Genomic DNA, 23,944 nt, shown 5'->3' on the forward strand with positions numbered 1-23,944 from the left:
GGCCACTCGTCTGGGAAGTTGTAGAATCTGTATAGCTAACCTACACAACCTCCAAGGGGGCACGTACTCAGAGTTCCTTCTTTACTTTGAGTTGGTAACCCTTGACCGTCCTGTAGACATCCAACGAAGCCAAGAGTATGGCACCGCACTCAAGGTTTAATAACTTAAAATCAAAGGAGGGTAGAGCTGGAAGGGAGTTTAAAGATAAAATAACCCATTCTCCTTATCGGAGAAGCGAAAAGTACCCTGTCCAAGGAGCAACCTCCAGGTCTCCCAGCGTCCCTGAGTAGGGATTTTCCCGGGTTCTGCATGCATCCCTAATTAAGCCTGACACTTATTCATCAATCCAGACACAACAAGATCACCAAAGTATCCAGGACTATGTCATTTTTTTCAGGTTTTATTTTTTAAAATAATAAAAGGCTAATGGAATATGTAGACTAACTACAGGCTTCTCATAGCTGCACAATGTTTCAGTGGAAAGAACAAGGAGCATTGCCTTCAGAGCTAGATAAATCAAGTATAAAACCCCGCTCTACCACCTAGCCATTTGGAGTACCAACTTCCTCCCCCATAAAATCCCTGGCAGAATTACTGTAAGGATATTTTATATACATACATATATACTCATGCATGTGTATGTGTGTATACATATACACATACATATGTATATATGTTGTATATAGTTGTAAGGTTATATGTATGTATAATACCTATATTGAGGTTATTTCTTGATGACATTAACATTCAAATCAGTAGACTGATATGTATATACATATATACAAGTATAATACACATACATATGTGTATATACATATACACATATACACATTAATATATACATGTGTATATACATGCATACATGTGAATATACATACATATGTGTATCTGTGCATACATATACACATTCATATATGTTACATATATACATATGCACCTATATAATAGATATGTATATATCCACATACATATATACATGTGTATATGTATGTATGTAAGTATTCTGCCTCCACAAGCTGACAATGTGAGTTAGTTTTAAGACTGGGATATTCAGGAACGCATGTTTCGAACTGAATGTGGGTGAGTGAAATGAAATATGTGTACCTGATGAACACTATTTGTTTATAAATTGATAAAATAAAATACTAGAGAGCAGACTCGGGAATAAAACTATGGCTTTAGTGTGAATGGTGGCTAAACTTTGCCTTGGGGGACTCAAAGCTCTTTGAAAACCAATCTCTTACCTTCCCCACAACTCTTCATTGGCAATGAAAATAACAGCATACCAAAACACAAATACCAAACTTTTATTTTAAAACTGTACAAAAGCAAACAATTCCACTGAGTCACTGTGATAGTTAATCTTCTGTATCAACTTAACTGGGTCACAAGATGCCCAGTTATTTGGTCAAACATTATTCTGAGTGTTCCTGTGAGGGTGTTTCTCAATGACATTAACATTCAAATCAGTAGACTGAGTAATGCAGACTGTCCTTCCAAATGTGGGTGGGCCTCATGGAATCAGTTAAAGGCCTGAATAGAACAAAAGAGCTAACTCTGCCCTGACTAAGAGAATTCTTCCTGCCTAATAGCCTTTGGACAGGGCCATCAGCTTTTTTTCCCTGCCTTCAGACTTGAATTAAACATCAGCTCTTCCTTGGTGTCAAGCCTGCTGCCATCAGACTGGAACTAAACCATCAGCTCTCATGGGACTCCATCTTGCTGACTTACCCTGCAGATCTTGGGATTTAACCACCTCCATAATCATGTGAGCCAATTCCTTATAATAACCACCACCCCCCTGCCCCCATATATATTGATTCTGTTTCTCTGGAAAACCTTGACTAATACAGGAACTAACAGAGAACTTCTGACAAACAGAAAGATACAGTTTCTGTTGGATAGAACTCTGTATTCATCTGCAAACTGATAACCAACATCTCCACAATTAGGCCACAGATCTCATTATGTGATGTGACTTAAAAGTGACTAGGCTTCTGCAATACACACCCAAAAATCAAGGTCATTATTCCATCCTCACACCAGTTTACCAACTTCCTATTTGAAGTCAATACTCTCCAACCTAAGAGGCTGTTTGCTACACAGTCAAGTATTCCAGTACAATGGTCTTGTGGGGAAAAAGAAAGCTTCTACGTTGGTGGTTAAAACTGCCACTTTTTCTAGTTGGGCCTCTCTGAATCTCAGAAAGGGCTGGCACAAAGATTGATTCATAAGACAGTCACAACAGACTCAACAGACTGAGCCTCTGAAGGTCTGGGCCAAAGTCAGAAGGCAATACACAGCTGAGCTCTCTGCAGCTGTGCTTCCCAGTAACCTGATTGCTCCTGAGGCTTTTCAGGATTATAGCAACTGTGTTTAAAGTCCCTGTACCTAGTTATCATCAACAGGCAGATTAGCTTTTGAAAGCATGTACATTAGCGCTGGATATCACCAAACTACGTTGTAGACAGCATTAAGAGAGTAGAAAAGGATGTGTTTTACTCCTCCCCCAACTCATTCCTGAAGAAAGAGGGAAAGAGTGAGTGGTCTAAAACATGCTTGCTTTTAGAAAGCTGACTTTGGGGGCCAGAGGCCAGAACTGAGAGAGAGAAAGAGAGAAAAGCAGCCCTTGATGGGGTAAGAAGTCAGGGACTGGGGGCCATAACTTCTTGACTAAAGCTTGAGGGCAGGATGAGGCAGAGAAAGTGTCTTCTAAATAACCCATGGAGTAGAGAACTCTTTCCCCTGAACCTGTGCTATATCTTGGTAACACATATTCAACATCTCCACCTACACCTAAACTGATTGGTTTCCAGGAATCCTCCCTTCAGGTCACTGGGAACTTCAATTCCTTAGAAGAAAGGCAAGCTTCAGAACTGAGTTCTGGGAGAAAAGTGGTACAAATAGAAACCACAAAAGGGTCTGGATTGGGTTAAGGAGAAGAGACGTTCCAGAATCATGGGGTTGGACCAGGAGACTGAAGTCCAGGGTGCTGGGCTGGGTGGTGATGGGAGCAGGTAATGTGGCATATCCCTAAAAAGAAGGAACCTTGAGCCCCTGAAGGGCTGGGCCAAGGTCAGAGGGCAAGGACAGGATTATATCCTTCAGCTCTGGGCCCTTCGGGGGTAGTAAGGAAGAGTTCACCTTCAGGGACACATCTCCATTAGCATGGCCTTTCCCTTCTGGCTTGGGGACAATTGATTCCTCTGATTTGTGTAGTTCTGAACAAATGACTAGAGGTGCCGTGTTTTTTCCTCCATCGTGAAGGCAAGGTTCAAAGAAAGGGCGAAGGGGGCCAGAGAAACTGTGGGTGAAAGTAAAGATGTGGGACTTGTCGGTCACATTATAGAAAGAGATGACTCCTGCTTCATAGTCCAGGAAAATCCCCACACACTGTGGAGGCTCTTTAAGGCGGAAGGAGGTCTGCGGCGATGTGAGAGCTTCATACTCATTCCCACGACTCTGTCGCAGAAGCCAGTGTCCATTGGCAGGTGAGGCAGTAACCTTCCCCTTCCTGCTCACTGACTCACTACATACCCCAAGAATCCATTTGGTCTTGTCTCCCACATACACCTCCCAGTAGTGGCAGCCAGTTGTGAAGTACTCAGAGCCTAGGATGCTGACGACGAAATCAAATCTCTGGGGGTTGTCAGGTACAGGCTGCCTTCTGTCTCCAAGCCTTACACATCTTTGGTCGTCAGAAAGGATGAGTTTGGGATGTGCTGTTTCTGGGTCCAGGGTCACTGCCACTGCAAAGAGACATAGACAGGTGAGGCTTGGAAGCGTAGGTCTTAAGGGATGTGGGGATAGCTTTGGAGGGAAAAAAAATATTTAGGTCTGCCATCACTGTCATTAGCCCATTTTAGTTCACGGATTCCCGCCCCCACCATGTGTACTGGAATCAAAGAATTTTCTCTTTCAAAGAACAGGTCTCCTGGTCAATTACTAGGTAATAGAAGAAAAAGTTCTTTTTCATCTGTCTGTGAAGCTGCCTTAATCCTTAGGAAATAACTACCTGCTGTGAGTTAAGTGTGTCCCTCAGAAGTTCATGTGTTGGAACCTTAATCCCTCATTGCTGCGGTGTTCAGAGGTAGGGCTTAGTGGGAGGTGTTTGGTCCCTCACAAAGGGATTAATACAGTTTTCACAAGACTGGGTTTATTTCTCTGGAGAGTGGGTTGTGATAAAGAAGATCAGGCACTTTGTCTCCTCTCTGCTTTTGCAGGCACTCACTTGCCCTTCTGTTTTTCCAGAAGCAACTATTACCATACTATGAAGTAGCACAAGGCCTTCACCAGATGCAGTCACCCAATCTTGGACCATCCAGCCCCGAGAACCATAAGCTAAATAAACCTCTTTCCTAGGTAAATTACCCAGTCTCAAGTATTCTGTTACAGCAACAGAAAATAGAGTAAGACACTACCTTTGTCTTTGATGTTCCAAAAGAATCAAATGTGTGATGATAAATATAGGGTTTGATGTTAGGTCCTGTAGCCACATAGCATATTTGAATCCCAGCTCTGCCACATGCTAGTTATGTGACCTTGGGCTTGTTATTCATCTCTGAACCTTAGTTTCCTCATCTGTAAAATGGAAATAGTAACAGAACCTGTGTTGTAGAGCTATTGCGCAGACTTGATGAACTAATGAGATAGTGCCTCATTCCTACAGTGAGTACATGATGTTCTTTTGTCACCTAAAATTATTACTTATAATTATCTGCTTTATTTTTATTTTATTTTATTTTATTTTATTTTATTTTATTTTATTTGAGGCAGGGTCTCACTATGTTGCCCAGGATGGAATGCAGTAGGTATTCATGGGCATGCAGTCATAACACACTACAGCCTTGAATTCCTGGCCTCAGGTGAACCTCCCACTGCAGCCTCCCAAGTAGGTAGGACTAAATTATTATTTTTAAATGTTAATATAGAGAGAAGGATTCTTCCTTAAAATTGTGGATTATGAGTGTCACAGTGAGTCTCCTTCCTTCCCGAAATACAGCAAACAGGCTCTTCTTGGAGAGTTAAGTCTGTACGCAGTTGAGGTGGTGGCAAAAAGCCAGACTGTAAATGTGAGACAGAAGGGTTTGTATGTTCCCAGAATGCCAGCCAAGGTGACCTGGAGTTCTTTCCAGTGGCCAACTCATAATTCGTTGTACTGTGCCTGAAGGAAGATGGTGTGAACAGGAGAAGGATAAAAGCCTAGAAAATTGATAAAGATCCCAAAGCAGTGAAAAAAAAAAACAGATCCCATTTGAACAGCAGCAAAAAATGCAAACTATTTAGGAATAAATTGAAAGAGAGGTGCAAATCTTTTCATAATGTATACTGTTGGGACATCTGCTCAACCCATTCCCTTCTTCTCTGAGAATCTTAATCACCACCCCTAAGCAAATTGGTCTGCAGAGAAAGAAGAAAAAGCATATGTGTAGAAAGAGGTGGAAGCAGTGGCTGTTTATCTGGTTGTGGGACAGGAAGGACTTCCCAAACCTGAAAGCATGTACATAGGAAAAGATGAATGCATTTGACTACGTAAAAATAAAACACGCATGTATCAGAAAAATACTATAAGGAAATGCAAATGAAAAATAATTGGTGACAAATATGACAGAGAGCTAATATACTTTATCTAGAAAGAGTCCTCACAAATAAAAAAATAGCCCAAATAGAACAGGAACAGAAAGTCACACAAAGAAGAAATACAAATAACCGATAAACATAGGAAAAATCTCAAAAATCACAGAAAACCTAAGAAGACCAAACTTAATATTTATCAGCGCTCTAAAAGAGGGGATACTTTCTAAATCTAAATACGACCTAAAATCGATCACAAAGATTTTTTTAATTTGATAGGCAGATATACAGATTTGATTTAAAAAATGTTAAATGACATGCATTCCAGAGGAATGAAACAAAATCTAAGGTTACAAAGCCATAAGGAGGATGTGCTCTGAAATGTGGATCTATCTGATTGTTATAACTTACCAAAATGCAACCGGGCTCTTCTCCAGCCTGAAAAATGAGAAAAAGGGATCATTAAAACACTGGAGACATTAAGAACTCCCATAGAGTGGTGGTCAAACGTGGAGGAAGTGCATCTCACCTGAGTTTGCTGCAGCTCTTTTCAGCTCTATGAAAGAAGAAACAAGGGGAATGAGCTATCACTGGAAATATTAGGGCAACAAGAGATAAGTTGATACGGAAGTTAGAAGAACATGGGAAACTTACTCAGTTCACGCCGGAGTTTCTCTAAAGAATGAAAACAATTTGGCAAATCAGAAGGAGGGCCTCTACATAGAGGCCCTCCCATAATGCCACAGTCCCATCCCAACCACGGGCAGATAGATACTCAATAGCCATACCCTGGAACTTCCCCAGAAGAATTTGCAAGAGCAATAGATCCCAGCTGTGGACCATGGGAGTATCCCCAGAGATACTGCAGAGGATCAGCAAATTCCTATGTGAGCCAAACCTTATCTGCAGGCTAAATAAATAACACATCTCACACCTACAGGTAATGACAACATAAATGTATGTAGATGTTGTAGGAAATATTACTTCATTTAAGACTATCACTGAGTATTGGACTTTGTGATCTTGTATATTTTCTCAATATAGTAATGCATAGATATGTCACATGTCTACAGATTTATTTTTATTTTTATTTTTATTTTTATTGTGAGACAGAGTTTCACTCTCGTTGCTCAGACTGGAATGCAATGGTGCAATCTCGGCTCACTGCAACCTCTGCCTCCCAGGTTCAAGTGATTCTCCTGCCCCAGCCTCCCAAGTAGCTGGGATTACAGGTGTGCACCATCACATTCAGCCAATTTTGTATTTTTAATAGAGACAGGGTTTCACCATGTTGTCAAGCTGGTCTCTAACTCCTGACCTCAAGTGATCCACCTGCCTTGGCCTCCCAAAGTGTTGGGATTATAGGTGTGAGCCACTGCACCTGGCCAGATTTTTTTAAATGATAAAAAGAGGTCCTCACACATGAAATGATGGAGAAGTACTGCTCCAGCATATTCAGTTTAATGAGGATCCCATCCTCTTGGACCCCAACTAAGGAAATTTCATGCCTGGGTGATAAAAGGGACTTCCAGATGGCTTCACCTATGGGAGGTGCATCTGTCTCTTCTTGGTGAAACATTTTTCAATTTAAAGACTAAATAACAGTTGTGTAGGAAAGAGGAGCAGAGAATACTTGAGAAAAGAGACCTTGGAGAGCCAAGGAAGCCCCAGTCCCCTTGGCTTGAATTACCCTTACCCCCTCCCTTCTGCCCCAGGAAGTGAAACTGAGATGCTCATCCTAAAGCAAAGGTGTCAGCAGAAGGAGCTTGTGCCATGGATGAGGAGCAGAACTTACTGAGAGCTTTATGGAGTTTTCCTAAAAACCAGAAAGAGAGAGAGGAGTGAGTGATCAGATCCTGCCTCTTTTTCCTCGGGCTGTGGAAGCCTCATCACTCTACCCCAGAAGATTAAAATGATGGTGACGCTTCTATGTCCCTAGTCCCAGCTCTGTGTCCCAGAGTTCAGACCCAGAAATCTGATGGTGCTGGTGACACTCCCTCAGTGACCCAGCCTGCCCTGGACTTTGGTTCCTCCTTCCCCTTCCCCTCCTTTTCATCTGTCTGGTTTCATTTCTGCTGTCTGCATGAGTGTTTCTATATGTTTGTAACTGGTACATGAGTGTATGCACTGCTGTCCTTTTATAGCCCACCGTTTCTGGTATCTAAATGTAAAACTGGCCAAAGGCCTAGCATGAACTTGTTAATATGGCTTTATTATTCTCTACAGTAACTCCCCTGAGGTTATAAATTTCACAAATTGGAGGTCCCAGAGGATTTGGGGATATATGTGTATGAGACATATGTTTCCGGGGAGTACTTGCGGCTTCTCTGGAGGGCCACGTGGCCCACATTTCCCCCTACCCTGCTGGACAATTGAAGTTCTACATCCTGAGTCCACCACCAGTCCCCGTGCTAAGGGCCAGGCATGTATTAGGCATTAGGCATTGAAGAAATGCAGCCGAATACGACACGGCTCCTAAGTAGCTTATGGTTTATTGTCACTATCTCCACTACTAACAGCTTCCACTTACTGTCTTCTGTGCTTATACTGAAGTAGGCACTCAATCCTCAACAATGTGAGGTGCCTAGAATTATTATTGCCATTTTCTAGGGGGGTGGTCTGAGGCTCAAAGGGACACAAAATTTGCCCAAGGTCTTTCAACTAGTAAGTGACCAAGAAGGTGGGATTCAATCTAAGTCTGTCTGATTTCTGAGTCGGAGGCCCTCGCCCTCACCCCACATTGTTCCCTCCCTGCTTGAGCAGAACAGCCAGTGTCTGCCAGATACATGCCACACTTGTACCGGGTTGGAGGAGATGTAAGGAGGGAAGAGAGGAGATGCTGAAATAATTGAATCTGGAGTCATCTGAGCCAGTGACTTGTCTTCCCAGATAGACTTCAACAAGGTGTCCAACTTTGACCCTCAGTGGCCCACAGTAAATGTCCAATTAATGAAGACAAAATGGCAATAAGGAAAAGGAGTTCCAGGCACTGTGACAGGTTTCTTTTTTTTTTTTTTTTAAGGTTGCCTGTTTTAACACTGAAAACAATCGGGTAAGGGGAAGTTATCTGCATTTTGATGATGAGGAAACCAAAACCCAGAGCAGTAAAGTGACTTATTCAAGGCCAGTAAGTGGCAGACCAATGATCTGAGGTGTCACTGACCCCAGAGCCTGCAACCCTTCCTTTGTATCATACCACCTCTCTCTCTGCAAAGGTTGTGTGGATTCTTGAAATTCCCATACATCCCATATGACCACATTAATATACTTTTCAATAATAAGTAGACTTCTTTTTAAAATGACTGGCGGAAAGGCTAATGAAGGGAATTTATGGTAATCTAGGCCTATGAATTTTGACCCAGACACCTCCTCACCCACTGCCACCAGCTCCACAGCCCCTTGACATTGCAAACTAAATTCCAGTAATATCAATGGAGAGTATATGTGTGCATGTGTGTACAGTATTATAATAATAGACTTATAATAATGACTGTCAACATTTACATAGAAAATAAAGAATGTGTTTTTTGTTCCCTACCCCTTACTCTTTATATATCGTTACCTTTTTCTTTAGCATGCTCTGAAAGAAGATTGTCTAGAGGAAGAAAGGAAAAGATAATGAGATTTTTTGCCACTTCCTTGAGGGTCCCTGGTTCCTGTTGATTTTACCTGCCCTTGGATGTGTCCACCTCTATTTTCACCTCCACCTCCCTGATCCGGTCTCGAATCAACTCTCATCTGCACAACAGAAATGGCAGCCCAAATTGTCTCCCACATCCTGTCTTACTCCCACTGGTCTCTACTAAACACTGCAGCCAGAGAGAATTGTTCCGTTTTCTTTTTTTTTTGAGATGGAGTCTCGCTCTGTCTCCCAGGCTGGAGTGCAGTGGCACCATCTCGGCTCACTGCAAGGTCTGCCTCCCAGGTTCACTATTCTCCTGCCTCAGCCTCCCAAGTAGCTGGGACTACAGGTGTCCACCACCATGCCCAGCTAATTTTTTTGTATTTTTAGTAGAGATGAGGTTTCACCATATTAGCCAGGATGGTCTCAATCTCCTGACCTCGTGATCTGCCCGTCTCAGCCTCCCAAAGTGCTGGGATTACAGGCGTGAGCCACTGTGCCCAGCCAGTTTTGGTTTTTTTTGTTTTTTTTAAAAAAAAAAAAAAAAAACCAGAGTCTTCCTCTTTGGCCCAGGCTGGAATGCAGTGGCATGATCTCAACTCACTGCAACCTCCGTCTCTGGGGTTCAAGCAATTCTCCTGTCTCAGTCTCCTGAGTGGCTGGGATTACAGGCATGTACCACCATGCTCCACTAATTTTTGTATTTTTAAGAGAGACAGGGTTTCGCCGTGTTAGTCAGGCCGGGCCTGAACTCCTGACCGCAGGTGATCCACCCTCTTCAGCCTCCCAAAGTGCTGAGATTACAGGCGTGAGCCACTGCACCCAGCCAAGCTTTTCAAAGCACAATTCCATCTGATATCCCCATTCCTTGCTTTACCACTGCTCTTCCGAGAATGACTAAAATCCTGAATGTGGCCCACCAGGCCTCAGGAGGCCCAGCCCTGCCTAGCTCCCCAGCCTCACCCCTGCCACTTTTCCCCTCGCTTCTGTACCTCCTCAGCTCCCCAGTGAGTGCTGCTTTCCCCGACCATGCTTCTCTCTGAAGCCGTTCTTTCTGCGGTGGATGGTTTTCCACTCCCTCTTCACTCATGACTTCTAGTCATTCAGGACAAACTTCACACCCTCAACCCTCAAGCTTGGTTAGTTCGTTCTGGTCATAGCCTTCACAGAACCAGAAGCTTTCTTGTGTAGCATTTGTACACATTATTTGTGTAACTATTTAATTCATCTCATCTCCCTGACTACACTGAAAGCTCCAGGAGGGCAAAAATCTGTCTGCTTTTACTCACTATTTTATCCCCAGAATCTAGTATTGTCCAGGGCATTTAGCAGATAATTATCAAGTATTTGTTGAACAAATAAAAGCTTCCCCCATGTTCAACCTACTCAACTCCCACAGAATAAGATCAAGCAATGAGCTCACAGGCAAAACTCATGAAACATACAGGAAGGCAAGCTATTACAAGTAAGAGGCAGTAAACACTGGAAGCAATGGATTTAGACATTGCCACCATCATCAAGGATAGCAGATAATGGAATTTTCAGAAACAGAATCCAGGTTAGTGAGTATGGGGGTACAGAAATTAACAACAAAATAAACATTTCCCCTGCCCCCCAGCCAAGAACACTTACCCACCTCCGTCACATGTTCATAGAGAAGTTTCTCTAAAAGGGAGAGAGAAATGTCAGCTCAGCTTAGGAAGGCCTTTTTCTAACAGGCACAAGTGTCCCAAGATGCACCAAGCTGCCTGAGTAGGACTGACTCCTTGTCACTACAGGTAAGCTGGCATTTGAAAGGATTACAGAGTCTTCAAACCATCAGATAAGGGGAGGAGTGTTGGATTATGTGACTGTGACTTTCAAAGTCCCTTGCAGCCCTGAGAGCCTGTGAAATGTGACCATTTTTTATGAGAGTCTTATCCAATGGATATAATTGGATTTCTTTATTAAAAGGCTGTAATTAATTTCTTAATCAGAAGGCTGGCATAGTCGGTTATTTTCTAATTTTTCAAAGGATGAGAATTTACAGCTCTGCCAAGGGGCCTTTCTGCAGTTTATTGAACTCCCTTTGCAATGTGTGTCCCCACAGCACGGCTCTACCAGCTTTCTCCCAGCCAGCTTGCAGGGTCCCCAACCTATGGACAAGTGTCATGTCTACATCTACTTCCGTCTGGCCCTTTCCCAGAGCAGTCACAGTCCCACTTCCCACCAGCCTGAGCTCCCTTACCACTTAATTACCTTTTGATCTTCTTTGCTTCCAGATAAGGCAAAGGCACGCAATGATGAGAAGTACCAGGACAGGCAGGATCACAGCCAGAGCCACTGCTGAGGGGGAGAGACTCCCCACAGATGGGGCTGAAACAGAAACCACCAACGACTGACATCAGGGAGATGTCCAAGAGTTTCTGGCATGCCTCAGATGGCAGGCGGCTCCGGCACATCCCACCTGTCTCCATCACCTCTAGGGAGAGACCTCCAGCCAAGAGGCTCTTTGCTTCTCGTGATAACTCAAGCCCTGGATGGCATTAAAGATAACTGAGGCTGGGAATGGTGGCTCACACCTGTAATACCAGCACTTTGGGAGGCAGAGGCAGGAGGATCATCTGAGATCAGGAGTTCAAGACTAGCTGGCCAATGTGGGGAAACTCCGTGTCTACTAAAAATACAAAAATTAGCCAGGTGTGGGGGCCAGGTGTGATGGCTCATGCCTGTAATCCCAGCACTTTGGGAGTCCAAGGCGGGCAGATCACAAGGTCATGAGATCGAGACCATCCTGGCTAACACAGTGAAACCCCGTCTCTACTAAAAATACAAAAAATTAGCCAGGCATGGTGGTGGGCGCCTGTAGTCCCAGCTACTCAGGAGGCTGAGGCAGGAGAATGGCGTGAATCCGGGAGGCGGAGCTTGCAGTGAGCCGAGATGGCGCCACTGTACTCCAGCCTGGGCAACACAGCAAGACTCTGTCTCAAAAAAAGAAAAAATTAGCCAGGTGTGGTGGCGGGTGCCTGTAATCCCAGCTACTCAGGAGGCTGAAGCAGGAGAATCCCTTGAACCCGGGAGGCAGAGGTTGCAGTGAGCCAAGGTCACGCCATTGCACTCCAGCCTGGGTGACAAGAGTGAAATTCCATCTCAAGAAAAAAAAAAGATAACTGAGATGTTCCTCTCCCGGGAATGGTTTCGATGGTCCTGCCTCAAGATGATGACTTAAACAAACTTCTTGACCACAATCTCATCCTGCCCTATAATTCCATGGAAAAATAAGCCAGGGACTTCAGAAGACTGAAAGCATTCTCCTCACTACGCACCTGCAGTCTTCCCAGGAGCACCTGCCTGTTTACGCCTGTCAGTACCCACTCTGCGCTAGAAGAGCAGGCAGCAACCTCTTTGTTTGCCCTGAGCACTGTGACAGGGGCAAAGCAATTTCTACCATGCTACAGCAGTAGGCCTGAAGCCTAGGCAGGAGAGAAAGGGGAAAAGAAAGAGGAAATAGAGGAGAAGAAATGAGCAGAAGCGGGCTATGGGTAGAAGTGGTTAGGAGCCTAAGCCGGGGGTGTGTCCTTGCTCAATGCTGTGTGACCTGAAGCAGGAGACTGAGCCCCTCCAAGCCCAGTGTTCCTCATCTGTAAAAGGTGTGCATGACAGGACTCCTTATCTCTGAAGTTTGGAGAGATTTAAAGAGGTCAGTCATATAAAGCACTCAGCCTCCTAAGTAGCTGGGATTACACACACATGCCACCATGCCCGGTTAATTTTTGTATATTTTTGGTAGAGACAGGGTTTTGCCATGTTGGCCAGGCTGGTCTCCAGTTTGTTTCAAGGATCATTAAAAGGTTCAGGCCAGGTGTGGTGAGTCACACCTGTAATCCTAGCACTTTGGGAGGCTGAAGCAGGAGGATCACTACAGCTCAGGAGTTTGAGACCAGCCTGGGCAACATAGTGAGACCTCATCTTTATTATAAATAAAAAAGAAAAAATAAATAAAAGGTTTGAACCCTTTGATCCATTAATTCTACTTCCAGAAGCACATTCTAAAAAAAAAAAAAAAAAAAAAAAATCAAAATCACTTTCCAAAATATGCTCAAAGATGTTCATTGCACTCTTAATTATAATATGAGGAATATTTGGAAAGCATCCAGATGCCCCAAAACAGGGCTTTGATTAATTTTATTATTCTATAGCCACATAGTAAAATACTATGCAGCCCTTAAAATCATATTACTTAGGGACATGGGCAAAAAAACCAAATGCTCATGACATCATAACTGGAAAAAAATCCTGGGCACAAGAATACACATGCATAAACATATACATGCTCAGAGATACATATACACAATAAAGTCTTACAAGAAAGATACAAAAATGTTAGCAGCAGTCCTCTCTAATTTAAGCTATTATAGGCCATTTTTCAGTTTCCTTTAAGTATTTTGGATTTTTTTCAAATTTTCTACAATATACATGCTTTATTCCTAGAATATAAAAAATTGAAAATTCCTCGAAAACTTCCTACTAGGGTAGGAGTTTCTTTTCTGGAACCACAGCCTTCAAACCTGTTTCTGCCCCAGCTTTTACTTGCTATGACTGCGGCTGTGGTCTTCTCTTGGCCAAAGGCCATTTTGCGGATGGTTTAGGACACATTCCCCAGTGTGCTGTCCCTGACTCTGCTAGACACCGCTGTTTGGAAGAGCCCAGCTTTTCCAGAGAGTGGGCCTCTGACAGGGATGGAAGTACCCTGCCTTAAGGTTCTCTCCACTTGGCCCAAGGCTCTGGGAACCATCCCACCTATCTACACATCAGCAGGGCCTCCGCCAGGGTGTGGTCCCAGCCAAAGCCCTCTTCCCCCATAACCTCCTGTGATGAACAGGGGCAGCTGTTAATGAAACTTGAATGTCTGTCCTCTCTCCACCCTCTCCCCACACTCCTCCCAGTAGGATAAGCCAATCTCTAGCTTTATTCTCAGACATTTAAAAATTCACCCATAGCAATAACTGTATCACATGATTCAGATGCCTTTGGGCATCTCAGTCCCCTTTTAAAAATTACTTTTCAGCCAGGCATGGTGGCTCATGCCTGTAATCCCAGCATTTTGAGAGGTCGCGGCGGGTGGATCACCTGAGGTTGGGAGTTTGAGACCAGCCTCACCAACATGGAGAAACCCCGCCTCCACTAAAAATACAAAAATTAGCCAGTCGTGGTGGCACATGCCTGTAATCCCAGCTACTCAGGAGGCTGAGGCAGGAGAATCCCTTGAACCTGGGAGGTGGAGGTTGTGGTGAGTCAAGATTGCACTCCAGCCTGGGCAATGAGAGCGAAACTCCGTCTCAAAAAAAAAAAAAAAAAAAAGAAAAAAGAAAAATTAGCCAGCTGTGGTGGCAGGCACCGGTAATCCCAGCTAACTCAGAAGGCTAAGGCAGGAGAATCACTTGAACCCAGGAAGCGAAGTTGCAGTGAGCCAAGATTGTGCCAATGCACTCCAGCCTGGGCAAAAAGAGCGAAACTCCATCTCAAAAAAAAAAAAAAATTACTTTTCACCCCAAAGGACTCCAACTTTGGAAAGTCTGTCTACCAACTACTGAGTGTTTTAAAGTAATTGATTCATCCCCACTTCATGGTGTGCAACTTCAAATTAGGACCAAAAGATAATCAGCATGTGACCATGTGAAGCCAGTGTCATTCAAGCAAATGCAAAGACATGTTTTGGGTTGGGTTGAGTTGGGTTTGGGTTGGTTGACTGATTTTTTAAAATATTGGTAGACTGATTTTTGGTGGACTGATTTTCAGTAGGCTATTTTTTAAAAAAACATTGAAGCTAGTTTGAGAACACTCTCAACTGGCTGCAGTGGCTTATACCTGTAATGTCAACACTTTGGGAGGCCAAGCGGGGAAGATTGCTGGATTGGAAAGCAGTCTGGGAAACATAGGGAGACCCTGTCTCTACTAAAAGTAAAAAAAAATTTAGCCAGGCATAGTAGTATACCTGTAGTCCCAGCTACTTGGGAGGCTGAGATGGCAGGATTACTAGAGCCCAGGTGGTCGAGGCTACAGTGACCTATGATTGCACCACTGCACTCCAGCCTGGGCAACAGAGCAAGGCCCTGTCTCAAAACAAACAGAAAAAAAAAAGAGACAGAGAGAGAGAGAAACACTGTCTTTCCCTTCCTAACCCTTTACGTTCTCAGGAACCCCAGGAGAGGACCCATTAAGTAAATCCTTGTCACAGCAGGGGATCTGTCCCTTGAAGACATTTCCTTACAGCCATGTAATGAGTTCCTTGATAGTGGAGCATACAAAGATGACCCAGGGAGGAAAAGCTATTATCTGATCCTCCAAGCCCTATTTAACCAGGACCTGCATTGTACAGTGTTTTCCAAAGTCTGAGTTCCTTCCTTATCAGAAATGCCTGGGCCAGCTTCACCGCTTCAGCTGAGATCAATGGACATGGCTGGGTAAGGCTGAGCCGTCCTGGCAAGTAAAAACTACATTGCAAATGAAAAAAAAGTCTAGACATGGAGAGACAAAGTAGGTCCTGACTGGGCTTGCCCAACTGCCACAAATGACCCTAGGCACCTCAAACCCATTCTAACCTGCAACCTGCAGGATCACGGTGTCCTCTTTACTCAGATTTCCAACCTGGATCATACATCGGTAAGACCCTTGGTCCTCAAGGCGCACGTCAAGGATCTGCAGAGTGACACTTCCCTCTTGGGCATCTCTCACCAGCACCGTCCTCCCCTTATATTCCGGTATCACATCTTCATCCTGGTCCTTCCCATCCCGGAACATGTGAACAACCTGGGAGTGCTGCGGGAATGGGGACCGCAGCCACCTCACCTCCTTGGGCACCGTCCCAGGCCAGAGGGAGAGAGGACAGAGCAGCTCGGCTGTGCCCCCTAGTAAGGCCACGTGGAACTTGCTGGCATCCCCTGCGCGGCCTGGACAAAGAAAGAGACAAGGCCAACTGGGAGGGAGGGCAGGAGAAAGCTTGGGAAAGGATGAGGAAGGGGGTATCCCGGGGACTGACAGAGCCCGGGAAGGACTCTGGAAAGGATTGCCAGGGCCGGGGGAACAGAACCCCAAAAGACGTAATGTTTCCAACCAAGCTTCTTTATTCTGGGGATGCCAACGTCACATGTACCAGGCAGGGAAAGAGGATCAGAAACTCCTACCTGACACATGCACAGACAGCCGGAGGAAGAGGAGAGGAATGAGGCAGCCAGAGAGCCAGGAGCCAGCAGAACTCGCCATCTCCATCCGAACTAGGACAGACAGAGGGAGACAGCACAGGCGGGCTGATGGGCTTGGCATGACAGAGGGTATAACCCAGGAGCCGAGGCCGAGACGGTATTGCTGGTGCTCTGGGATCACAAAGGCAGGGGCTCCAGTCCCAGCACTGATACTTACCTTCTTGTGATATTGTGACCGAACTTCTCTGAGACTGTGTTTCTTCATCTCCAAAATGGGTATAAGAACTGTGCCTCCTTGTGGGATTATGGTGAGGGTTGAAAGAGGTGAATGCTCACACGGAGGCTGGCGTGTTAAGTCTCTAAATGCCGTGAGTGAGGATGACGGTGCAGATGAGATGTGTGAGGATCCAGAACTTATACCCAGAACTAACCAAAGAAACACCAGTAATGGCCTCTTTTTACAGTTAGTGTCCAAGGCCAGGCTTGGGAAGTGCCTGTTTCAAGCCAATCTTTGCCCAAGATGCAGCCTGGAGGTTTCCCTGGACAGCCTTTTCAAGTTTGACTCTTGACAAATAACAGATCAAGGCAGTGAGGTCCCTCCATGTCATCCTGAAGGCACTAATCGTACACATTCAGGGTCTGGCACTACAAAGACCTGGGTTCAAATCTTAGCTCTGCCTATTACTAGCTCTGTGTCCCTAGGAAGGTTGCATAACATCTCTGGGCCTCGGGTTCTTAATCTATAAAGGGGAACTGTCCTCACAGATGAGTGTGAGGGTTCAAAGAGATACTGCCTGCCAAGCACTGGCCACAAATGCCTGGCAGAACAAGTGCTCATAAGTGTGTAGTTGTTGTTATTACTACTAACTAAGTGAGGAAAATTATCCCTAGCAGGTTCAGATGACTGCGTGCATGAACCACAGGGAGACCCTAAAGGATTTCCTCCTGTAAAGCTCTTTTCCCACCTATTTGCTACTGCCTGAAATTGCTTTAGCAGGAAACAGAATCTCTCATGCCACAAGTGAGGATAAAGTTTAAAATGTAAATGCTCTAGGAAAAGGCAACTCATCTCTTAAATTCTCTCCAAGGTTCAAATCCTTTCCAAAGAGGAGGCTTTTGTATGAGTCAGCAGGCCCAGTCCCTGAAGGTCATGGAAAAGGTCATGACACACAGAGGACGTGTCAAAGGGAGACTGGGAAACTGAAGATGAAGCTAGTATTGAACACATTCTCATTTTGAAAACCCAATTCTGTTTTCTCACGGCAAAAAGCACATTGGTTTAGGGTTGTTCTTGTATTTCTTTAAATCATATTTTATACAACATACCCCTCTAATCAAATGACAACATAGCACCAGGCCATAGTGAGGTTAGGATCACATTAGGACACATTTTTTTGTGACTGTCCCACCCACTTTCCTATAGGTTACTAGCTACTCAAAAACTGGACAAGAGAAGTGGAGTAAATGAGAAAAGCTCTCTATTTTATCAAGTATGGTTGAAGGTGGAAGTAGGGCCCAGGATTTCCTGGAGTTATTTCCAAAACCCCTCAACTTTCTAGTGACTCTGAAGCACACCCTGCCTGGGTAGACATGCCCGGAGTGACACAGAGCTCCAAGCTAACCCAAGGCTGCCTGAAATCGAATAGGAGGAGAAGTCTATGGACCCATATTCTAAGATTCAGACAATCTATGAAGTGGTTAAGAGGGTAAGCTCTAGGCTGGGCATGGTAGCTCATGCCTATAACCCTGCACTTTTGGGAGGCCAGGGTAGGAGGATCACTTGAGCTCAGGAGTTACAGACTAGCCTGGGCAACATAGTGAGACTCCATCTCTACAAAAAATAAAAGAAAATTAGCTTAGCATGGTGGCACGCACCTGTAGTCCTAGCTACTCAGGAGGTTGAAGTGGGAGGATTACTTGAGTCTGGGAGGTTAAGGCTGCAGTGAGCTGTGATTGTATCACTGCACTCCAACCTGGGTGACAGAGCAAGACCTTGTCTCAAAAAATAAATAAATAAAAAGAATGAGCTCTAGAGTCAGCCTGGGTTCAATTCCTGGCTCCGCCATTTCCTAGCTGGTGGCCTTAGACAGGTTAATTTACTTCTCCAAACCTCCTCTTGCTCGCACATGAAATGGAGTTAATAATAGTACCTACCTCATAGATAGGGTTATAGTAGGGATCAAAGAAAACACATGTAAAATGATTTGCACCAGATGCTGGAAATAAAAACCAAATGAAGTCCTTCTGTTAGATTGTCACTCTATGTAAGACGTGCTACCAGGTCCTTTATTTCATATTTTCTTACACAGATGTAAGAACCATCTGGTCACCATACTGACCTCTAGGATTTATTCTTCTAATCTAGTTTGCCAGGATGGCCCCTTCCTCCATCTCTCCTAACACGTAATATATCAATATTACAGTAGTCAACATAGTATTAATGGCTGTGAATTAACACTAAATCATAAATATGTTTCCAAATGATGATATTGCTCTAAATCAATAACAGTTCTTATTTATTGCATTTGTTGGTTCTCTCTATATATTGTCTTCAGTACTGACAACATCTCAGAAAAGTAGGTATTATTCTCTTTTACACTTAGAACAGGAAAGGCAATCATACACACTTCAGGGTACCATGCAAGTGAATTGCCAGGATCCTTTCTGGAAGCAGATAGAATGTAAAACATTAACAGATGCATGAATAACATTCATTCATAATGAATAAACAGATGAATGAATGCATGCCTGCATAGCACTGTATCATGAGTTACAAAATGAGCAAATGACCACCTCACTTTACAGAGTGATTATCATGGAACCCCTTTACAAAGACATTTTCCCCAACAAATATAAAATACGATTTCACTTCCTAAAGTTCAATGTATATGCCACAGTTTGGGGCTTTTTCTATCTTACTTATTGTAGGAAAATCTGGAAATGATCCAAAACAAGGACAAAAATTTCAAATCATCTGTAATTCCTCCACCCAAAGATAATGTTTCTACAAATATTATTTCTATGCATGTACATAACTTTTTGTAAAAAAAAAAAAAAAAAAACCACCATGACTGGGCACAATGGCTTACGCCTATAATCCCAGCACTTTGAGAGGCAGCGGCAGGAAGATTGCTTGAGCCCAGGAGTTTGAGACCAGCCTGGGCAACATGGCAAACCCCTATTGCTACAAACAATACAAAAAGAAATCAGTTGGCTATGGTGGTGTGTGCCTGTGGTCCCAGCTACTTGGGAGGCTGAGGTAGGAGGATCACCTGAGCGCAGGAGGTTGAGGCTGCAGTAAGCCATGATCGCACCCCTGCACTCCAGTCTGGACAAGAGAGCAAGACCCTGTCTTAAATAAATAAATAAATACTTATACACTGTTTTGATACCTGATATTTTCACCAATTTCACATAATGCAACATTATGTGCATTTCCCAAAGCAATCAAATCTTCTTTCCATGACTTTAGGATTCCGTCATGGACACAGAATTTTAGAAATTAGGATATAAGATGTAAAAGCTTTAAAATAATTCTATATTGTGGATATTTAGGTTGTTTTCCAATACATGGCTATTATAAACATTGCTATAAGTGGCAGTGGATTGAGGGCTAGAATCAGAGGGCTTAGTCCTAGTCTTGGCTTGGTCCCTTACTGCTCTGTGACTTTGTAACTTTTTTTTTTTTTTGAGATGGAGTTTCGCTCTGCCACCAGGCTGAAGTGCAGTGGCACGATCTCAGATCACTGCAACCTCCGCCTCCCAGGTTCAAGCAATTCTCCTGCTTCAGCCTCCCGAGTACCTGGGACTACAGGCGTGCACCACCACGCCCAGCTAATTTTTGTATTTTTAGTACAGATTGGGTTTCACCATGTTGGCCAGGATGGTCTGAAACTCCTGACCTCATGATCTGCCCACCTCGGCCTTCCAAAGTGCTGGGATTACAGACATGAGCCACCGCGCCCGGCTGTGACTTTGTAACTTTAAGCAAGTCACTTAGATTCTTAGGCCTTGAGTTTCCCATCTTTAAAATGGGAAGACTTTTCATCTGCACTGACAAATTGCTCTCCAGAAAGTCATATCAATTTACCAAAGTATCATATGAAATTTCTTGTTTTCCCACAACTTTACCATCACTGGATATTATCATTTAAAAAAAAATTTGCAAATTTGATGAGTAACAAAATGCCATCTCTCTTTTTTTTTTAATTTGATGGTGTTTCATCTCAATTTGTATTTCTTTGATTACTCACCTGTTATTTGGACTTTGTCAATTACCTGTCTATGTAATTTGTTCTTTTTTCTATTAGGACATTTATCTCTTAATGGCTTGCAAAATTCTTCATATACTAACCATTTTTTTCCACTACACATGTTGGAAACATTTTCCCCTAGGCAGTTGTTTACATTTGAAGTTTGAAACAGTTTAATTTTTAAAACTTCTAAATCAGAAAAAAGATTGTAACAGATGTTCTCTTGACAATCCCAAGCAGTTTAATATGACCCTGCAAATCTGCAAATGATCAGACTAAAAGCATACAGCACAGGGTCCAGCAAATAGTAACAGCTAAATAAATGTTGGCTGTAGTTTAATAATGATGACAATACTACTTAAATAAGAGTCCTTCAACAAAACCCGTCTAGCTCTCTTGTCACTTGTCTCCTTCTGTGTTTCTTTAGTGATAGTTAACAGCTGCCCCATTTCACCCTTGAAAATGTTCTTGTGTGTAGGGAGAAAAGGGGATTATTTCTCTACTGAACCTGAGGATCCTGAGAAAGTTAAAGGACTAAAAAGCATGAAGAGAGAGGGGAGAACTCACCACCTTCTGGATCAGGGATGCTTGTTCCTCTCACAGGCAAAGCTGGAGTTTGCAAGCTGGGAACTCTCCTTCCCCATGCAGCGAGACCAGGGAGCAGGCAGGTGCATCAGGAAGGCCTAGGGATGTGGGCCGGGAAAAGTTCATATTTTATGAAATATGAGAGGCCAGAGCTCTCTCTGCCCCCACAGAACTCCCTTCTAGCTGTCCCTGTAAACCAGCAAGCCACACCCTGTCTGTCTGCCTCTGATAAAAGAACAGAGCAAAGAGGAGGCTCCCAGAAGTGAGGGAACCACTGAGTATGACTGACTGGGTATAAGGGACTTTTGCCCCTCCGCTCCCTTTTCCTCCAATGCTGCCAATAGTAATTCCCTTTGATGCATTTTGATCCTATCACATTCTTTCTGAAAACCTTCCCCTTTACTTTTCAAATCACAGTAAATTGGAAGATTGGTTTCAAAGACATCTACCAATTAGCCACCTTCTTTAACTCACTGTCTTTATCTCCAGCTACACCCTGACATGTGCCTTCTGACAAGCAAGTTTGCTGTTTTTCAACATGTGATAAACGCTTCCCGCCTGTCTTGCTTTCATAATATCCTTAACTACATATTCATAATCTCCATAATTATATCACTAACAATACCTTATACATTTTTATGTCGTTTGAACTTTATAAAAATGGAGCCCATTGTACATAATTCCCAATGATTCCCTTTTTATTCAACATTAGCTTTTGGGTCTAGCAGACATCTGTGGTGGCCCACAACACCTCGGAGATACAAATAACAGTGAGAGGAGTCAAGACAAAATGCTCCAGCCTTGCACCTTCAGCTCTGAGCTGCATTCGATGTGATTCCTCCGAGTGTTCCCAATGGGATTGAGCACAGTGGTTCAGAGTGCTAAGTAGTTCCATACTGCACCTTTTATTGACTTTTCTTCCTTTTTTGCTCACTCCCATTTCTGTTTCCTGAATACACTCTTGAACTGAAGGACTTGTCTCACACCTCACACTCTGTTCTGGGGGTGTACAAATTAAGACACTGAAATTAATCCAGGTGGTTTCACCTGGATAGTCATTCACTGCTATATAGTAGACCATTATATAAATCTACCAACAGTTTCTCTTGTCCCTTAATGATAGAAATGTGGGTTGTTTCCAGGCTTTTGCTTTTATAAACAGTACTGCCCTGCACATTCTTGATAGATATTTCCTGCTCATATGTGCAAGAATTTCTCTAGAGCACCAGTTCTTAATGTGTGGTCCACAAACCCTGGAAGTCCCTGAGGTCCTATCAGCCAGGTTAAAACTACATTCATCATAATAAAGATGTTATTTGCCTTCTTCATGGTGTTGACATCTTCAAGGACACTGCAAAAGCAATAGTGGGTAAAACAGCTAGCACAAATCAGCAAGTGGCACCAAACTGTAGTAGAAGTTACACATTTTATTAAACCTCAACTCTTAGATACACATTTTTTTTAATACTTTGTGTGACAAAATGGGAAGGATGCGTAAACAGTTACGCTGCATATCAAAGTATGATGACCTTCTCGAGGAAAAAACCTTAAGTGATTGTGAGCTGAAGTAATCACTTGACTCATGGAGCACCCTTCTTACCTGAAAGTACAGCTGAAAGACAAGGTATCGTTATTCAGCCTTGGGTATTTGGCAGGCATTTTCTCCAGATGAGTCAAGTGCACCTGTCACTTCAAGAAAAGCAATTGACAGTGTTTGTTGTCAATGAGAAAATTCAATCTTTTGAGCAAAAATTAGAATTTTGGAAAATTTTTATGTGCTGTTATGGGCTTGATACCCTCACGATAGCAAAAGACTTTTCTGATGAGATTGGTATTGATATTAAGAAATGTGATTTTTTGGCCGGGCGCAGTGGCTCACGCCTGTAATCCCAGCACTTTGGGAGGCTGAGGCGCGGATCACGAGGTCAGGAGATTGAGACCATCCTGGCTAATACAGTGAAACCTCGTCTCTACTAAAAATACAAAAAATTAGCTGGGCATGGTGGCACATGTCTGTAGTCCCAGCTACTCGGGAGGCTGAGGCAGGAGAATGGCGTGAAACTGGGAGGCAGAGCTTGCAGTGAGCCGAGATCGTGCCACTGCACTCCAGCCTGGGTGACAGAGCCAGACTCTGTCTCAAAATAAATAAATAAATGTGATTTTTTGATGCTGCATAATGAAATGTGTCAACATTTAGAAGATCTGCATAACTCAGCGACCCAGCAATTTCCAAATGATCAATGGGTGTGTTGAGAAAACCCTGCATGGGTAACACATTCATTCAAAATGCAAGAAAAAAACTGTGAGTGTTGCTGTAATAGAGTATAAAAAGGTCATTGCTATGGTTTCAGATTTCATGTCATAACTAAGCTTTAAAAAACTTCCACTTGCTGAGTTTTGGTGTCTTATCAAAGAATATCCTGATTGTCTGAAAAAGCTATTGAAATGCTCCTTTTCCAATTGTGTACACTTCAACCACAAAACATACTGCAGCAGATTGAAAGATATAGCTGGCTTGAGAATACAGCTGTCTTCTATTAAGCCAGACATCTAAAATATTTATAGCCATTAAAAAGAATAAAATCCCATCATTCAAAGTGACATGGATGGAACTAGAAAACATTACGTTAAGTGAAATAAGCCAGGCACAAAAAGTTAAACACCACACGTTCTCACTCATAGTTAGATGTTAAAAAAAAGAAAAAGAAAAACTTAATCTTATAGAAGTG

The 23,944-nt window shown here is 43.3% G+C and overlaps 1 protein-coding gene across 2 annotated transcripts; it reads right to left on the reverse strand.

Annotated features, from left to right (window-relative positions):
* Nucleotides 1-1,291: 1,291 nt before the first annotated feature.
* Nucleotides 1,292-21,313, reverse strand: ERMAP (erythroblast membrane associated protein (Scianna blood group)). 2 transcript variants are annotated; one of them, XM_007979139.3, is made up of 11 exons: nucleotides 21,198-21,313; nucleotides 16,360-16,449; nucleotides 15,778-16,125; nucleotides 11,435-11,551; nucleotides 10,829-10,861; nucleotides 9,137-9,169; nucleotides 7,370-7,390; nucleotides 6,229-6,249; nucleotides 6,104-6,130; nucleotides 5,986-6,012; nucleotides 1,292-3,749 (listed from the first exon to the last, which is right to left on the reverse strand). In XM_007979139.3, exons 2-11 carry the CDS (start codon nucleotides 16,442-16,444, stop codon nucleotides 3,034-3,036), a joined length of 1,428 nt encoding a protein of 475 aa, XP_007977330.3. In that variant the 5' UTR covers nucleotides 16,445-16,449; nucleotides 21,198-21,313; the 3' UTR covers nucleotides 1,292-3,033. The 2 variants fall into 2 exon arrangements, with proteins under 2 accessions (XP_007977330.3, XP_037853957.2); XM_037998029.2 differs by lacking the exons at nucleotides 6,229-6,249; nucleotides 7,370-7,390; nucleotides 9,137-9,169 and having other exon boundaries at nucleotides 21,198-21,301.
* Nucleotides 21,314-23,944: the final 2,631 nt, after the last annotated feature.

Source organism: Chlorocebus sabaeus, chromosome 20, assembly GCF_047675955.1.
Source record: "Chlorocebus sabaeus isolate Y175 chromosome 20, mChlSab1.0.hap1, whole genome shotgun sequence".
Taxonomy (NCBI): Eukaryota; Metazoa; Chordata; class Mammalia; order Primates; family Cercopithecidae; genus Chlorocebus; species Chlorocebus sabaeus.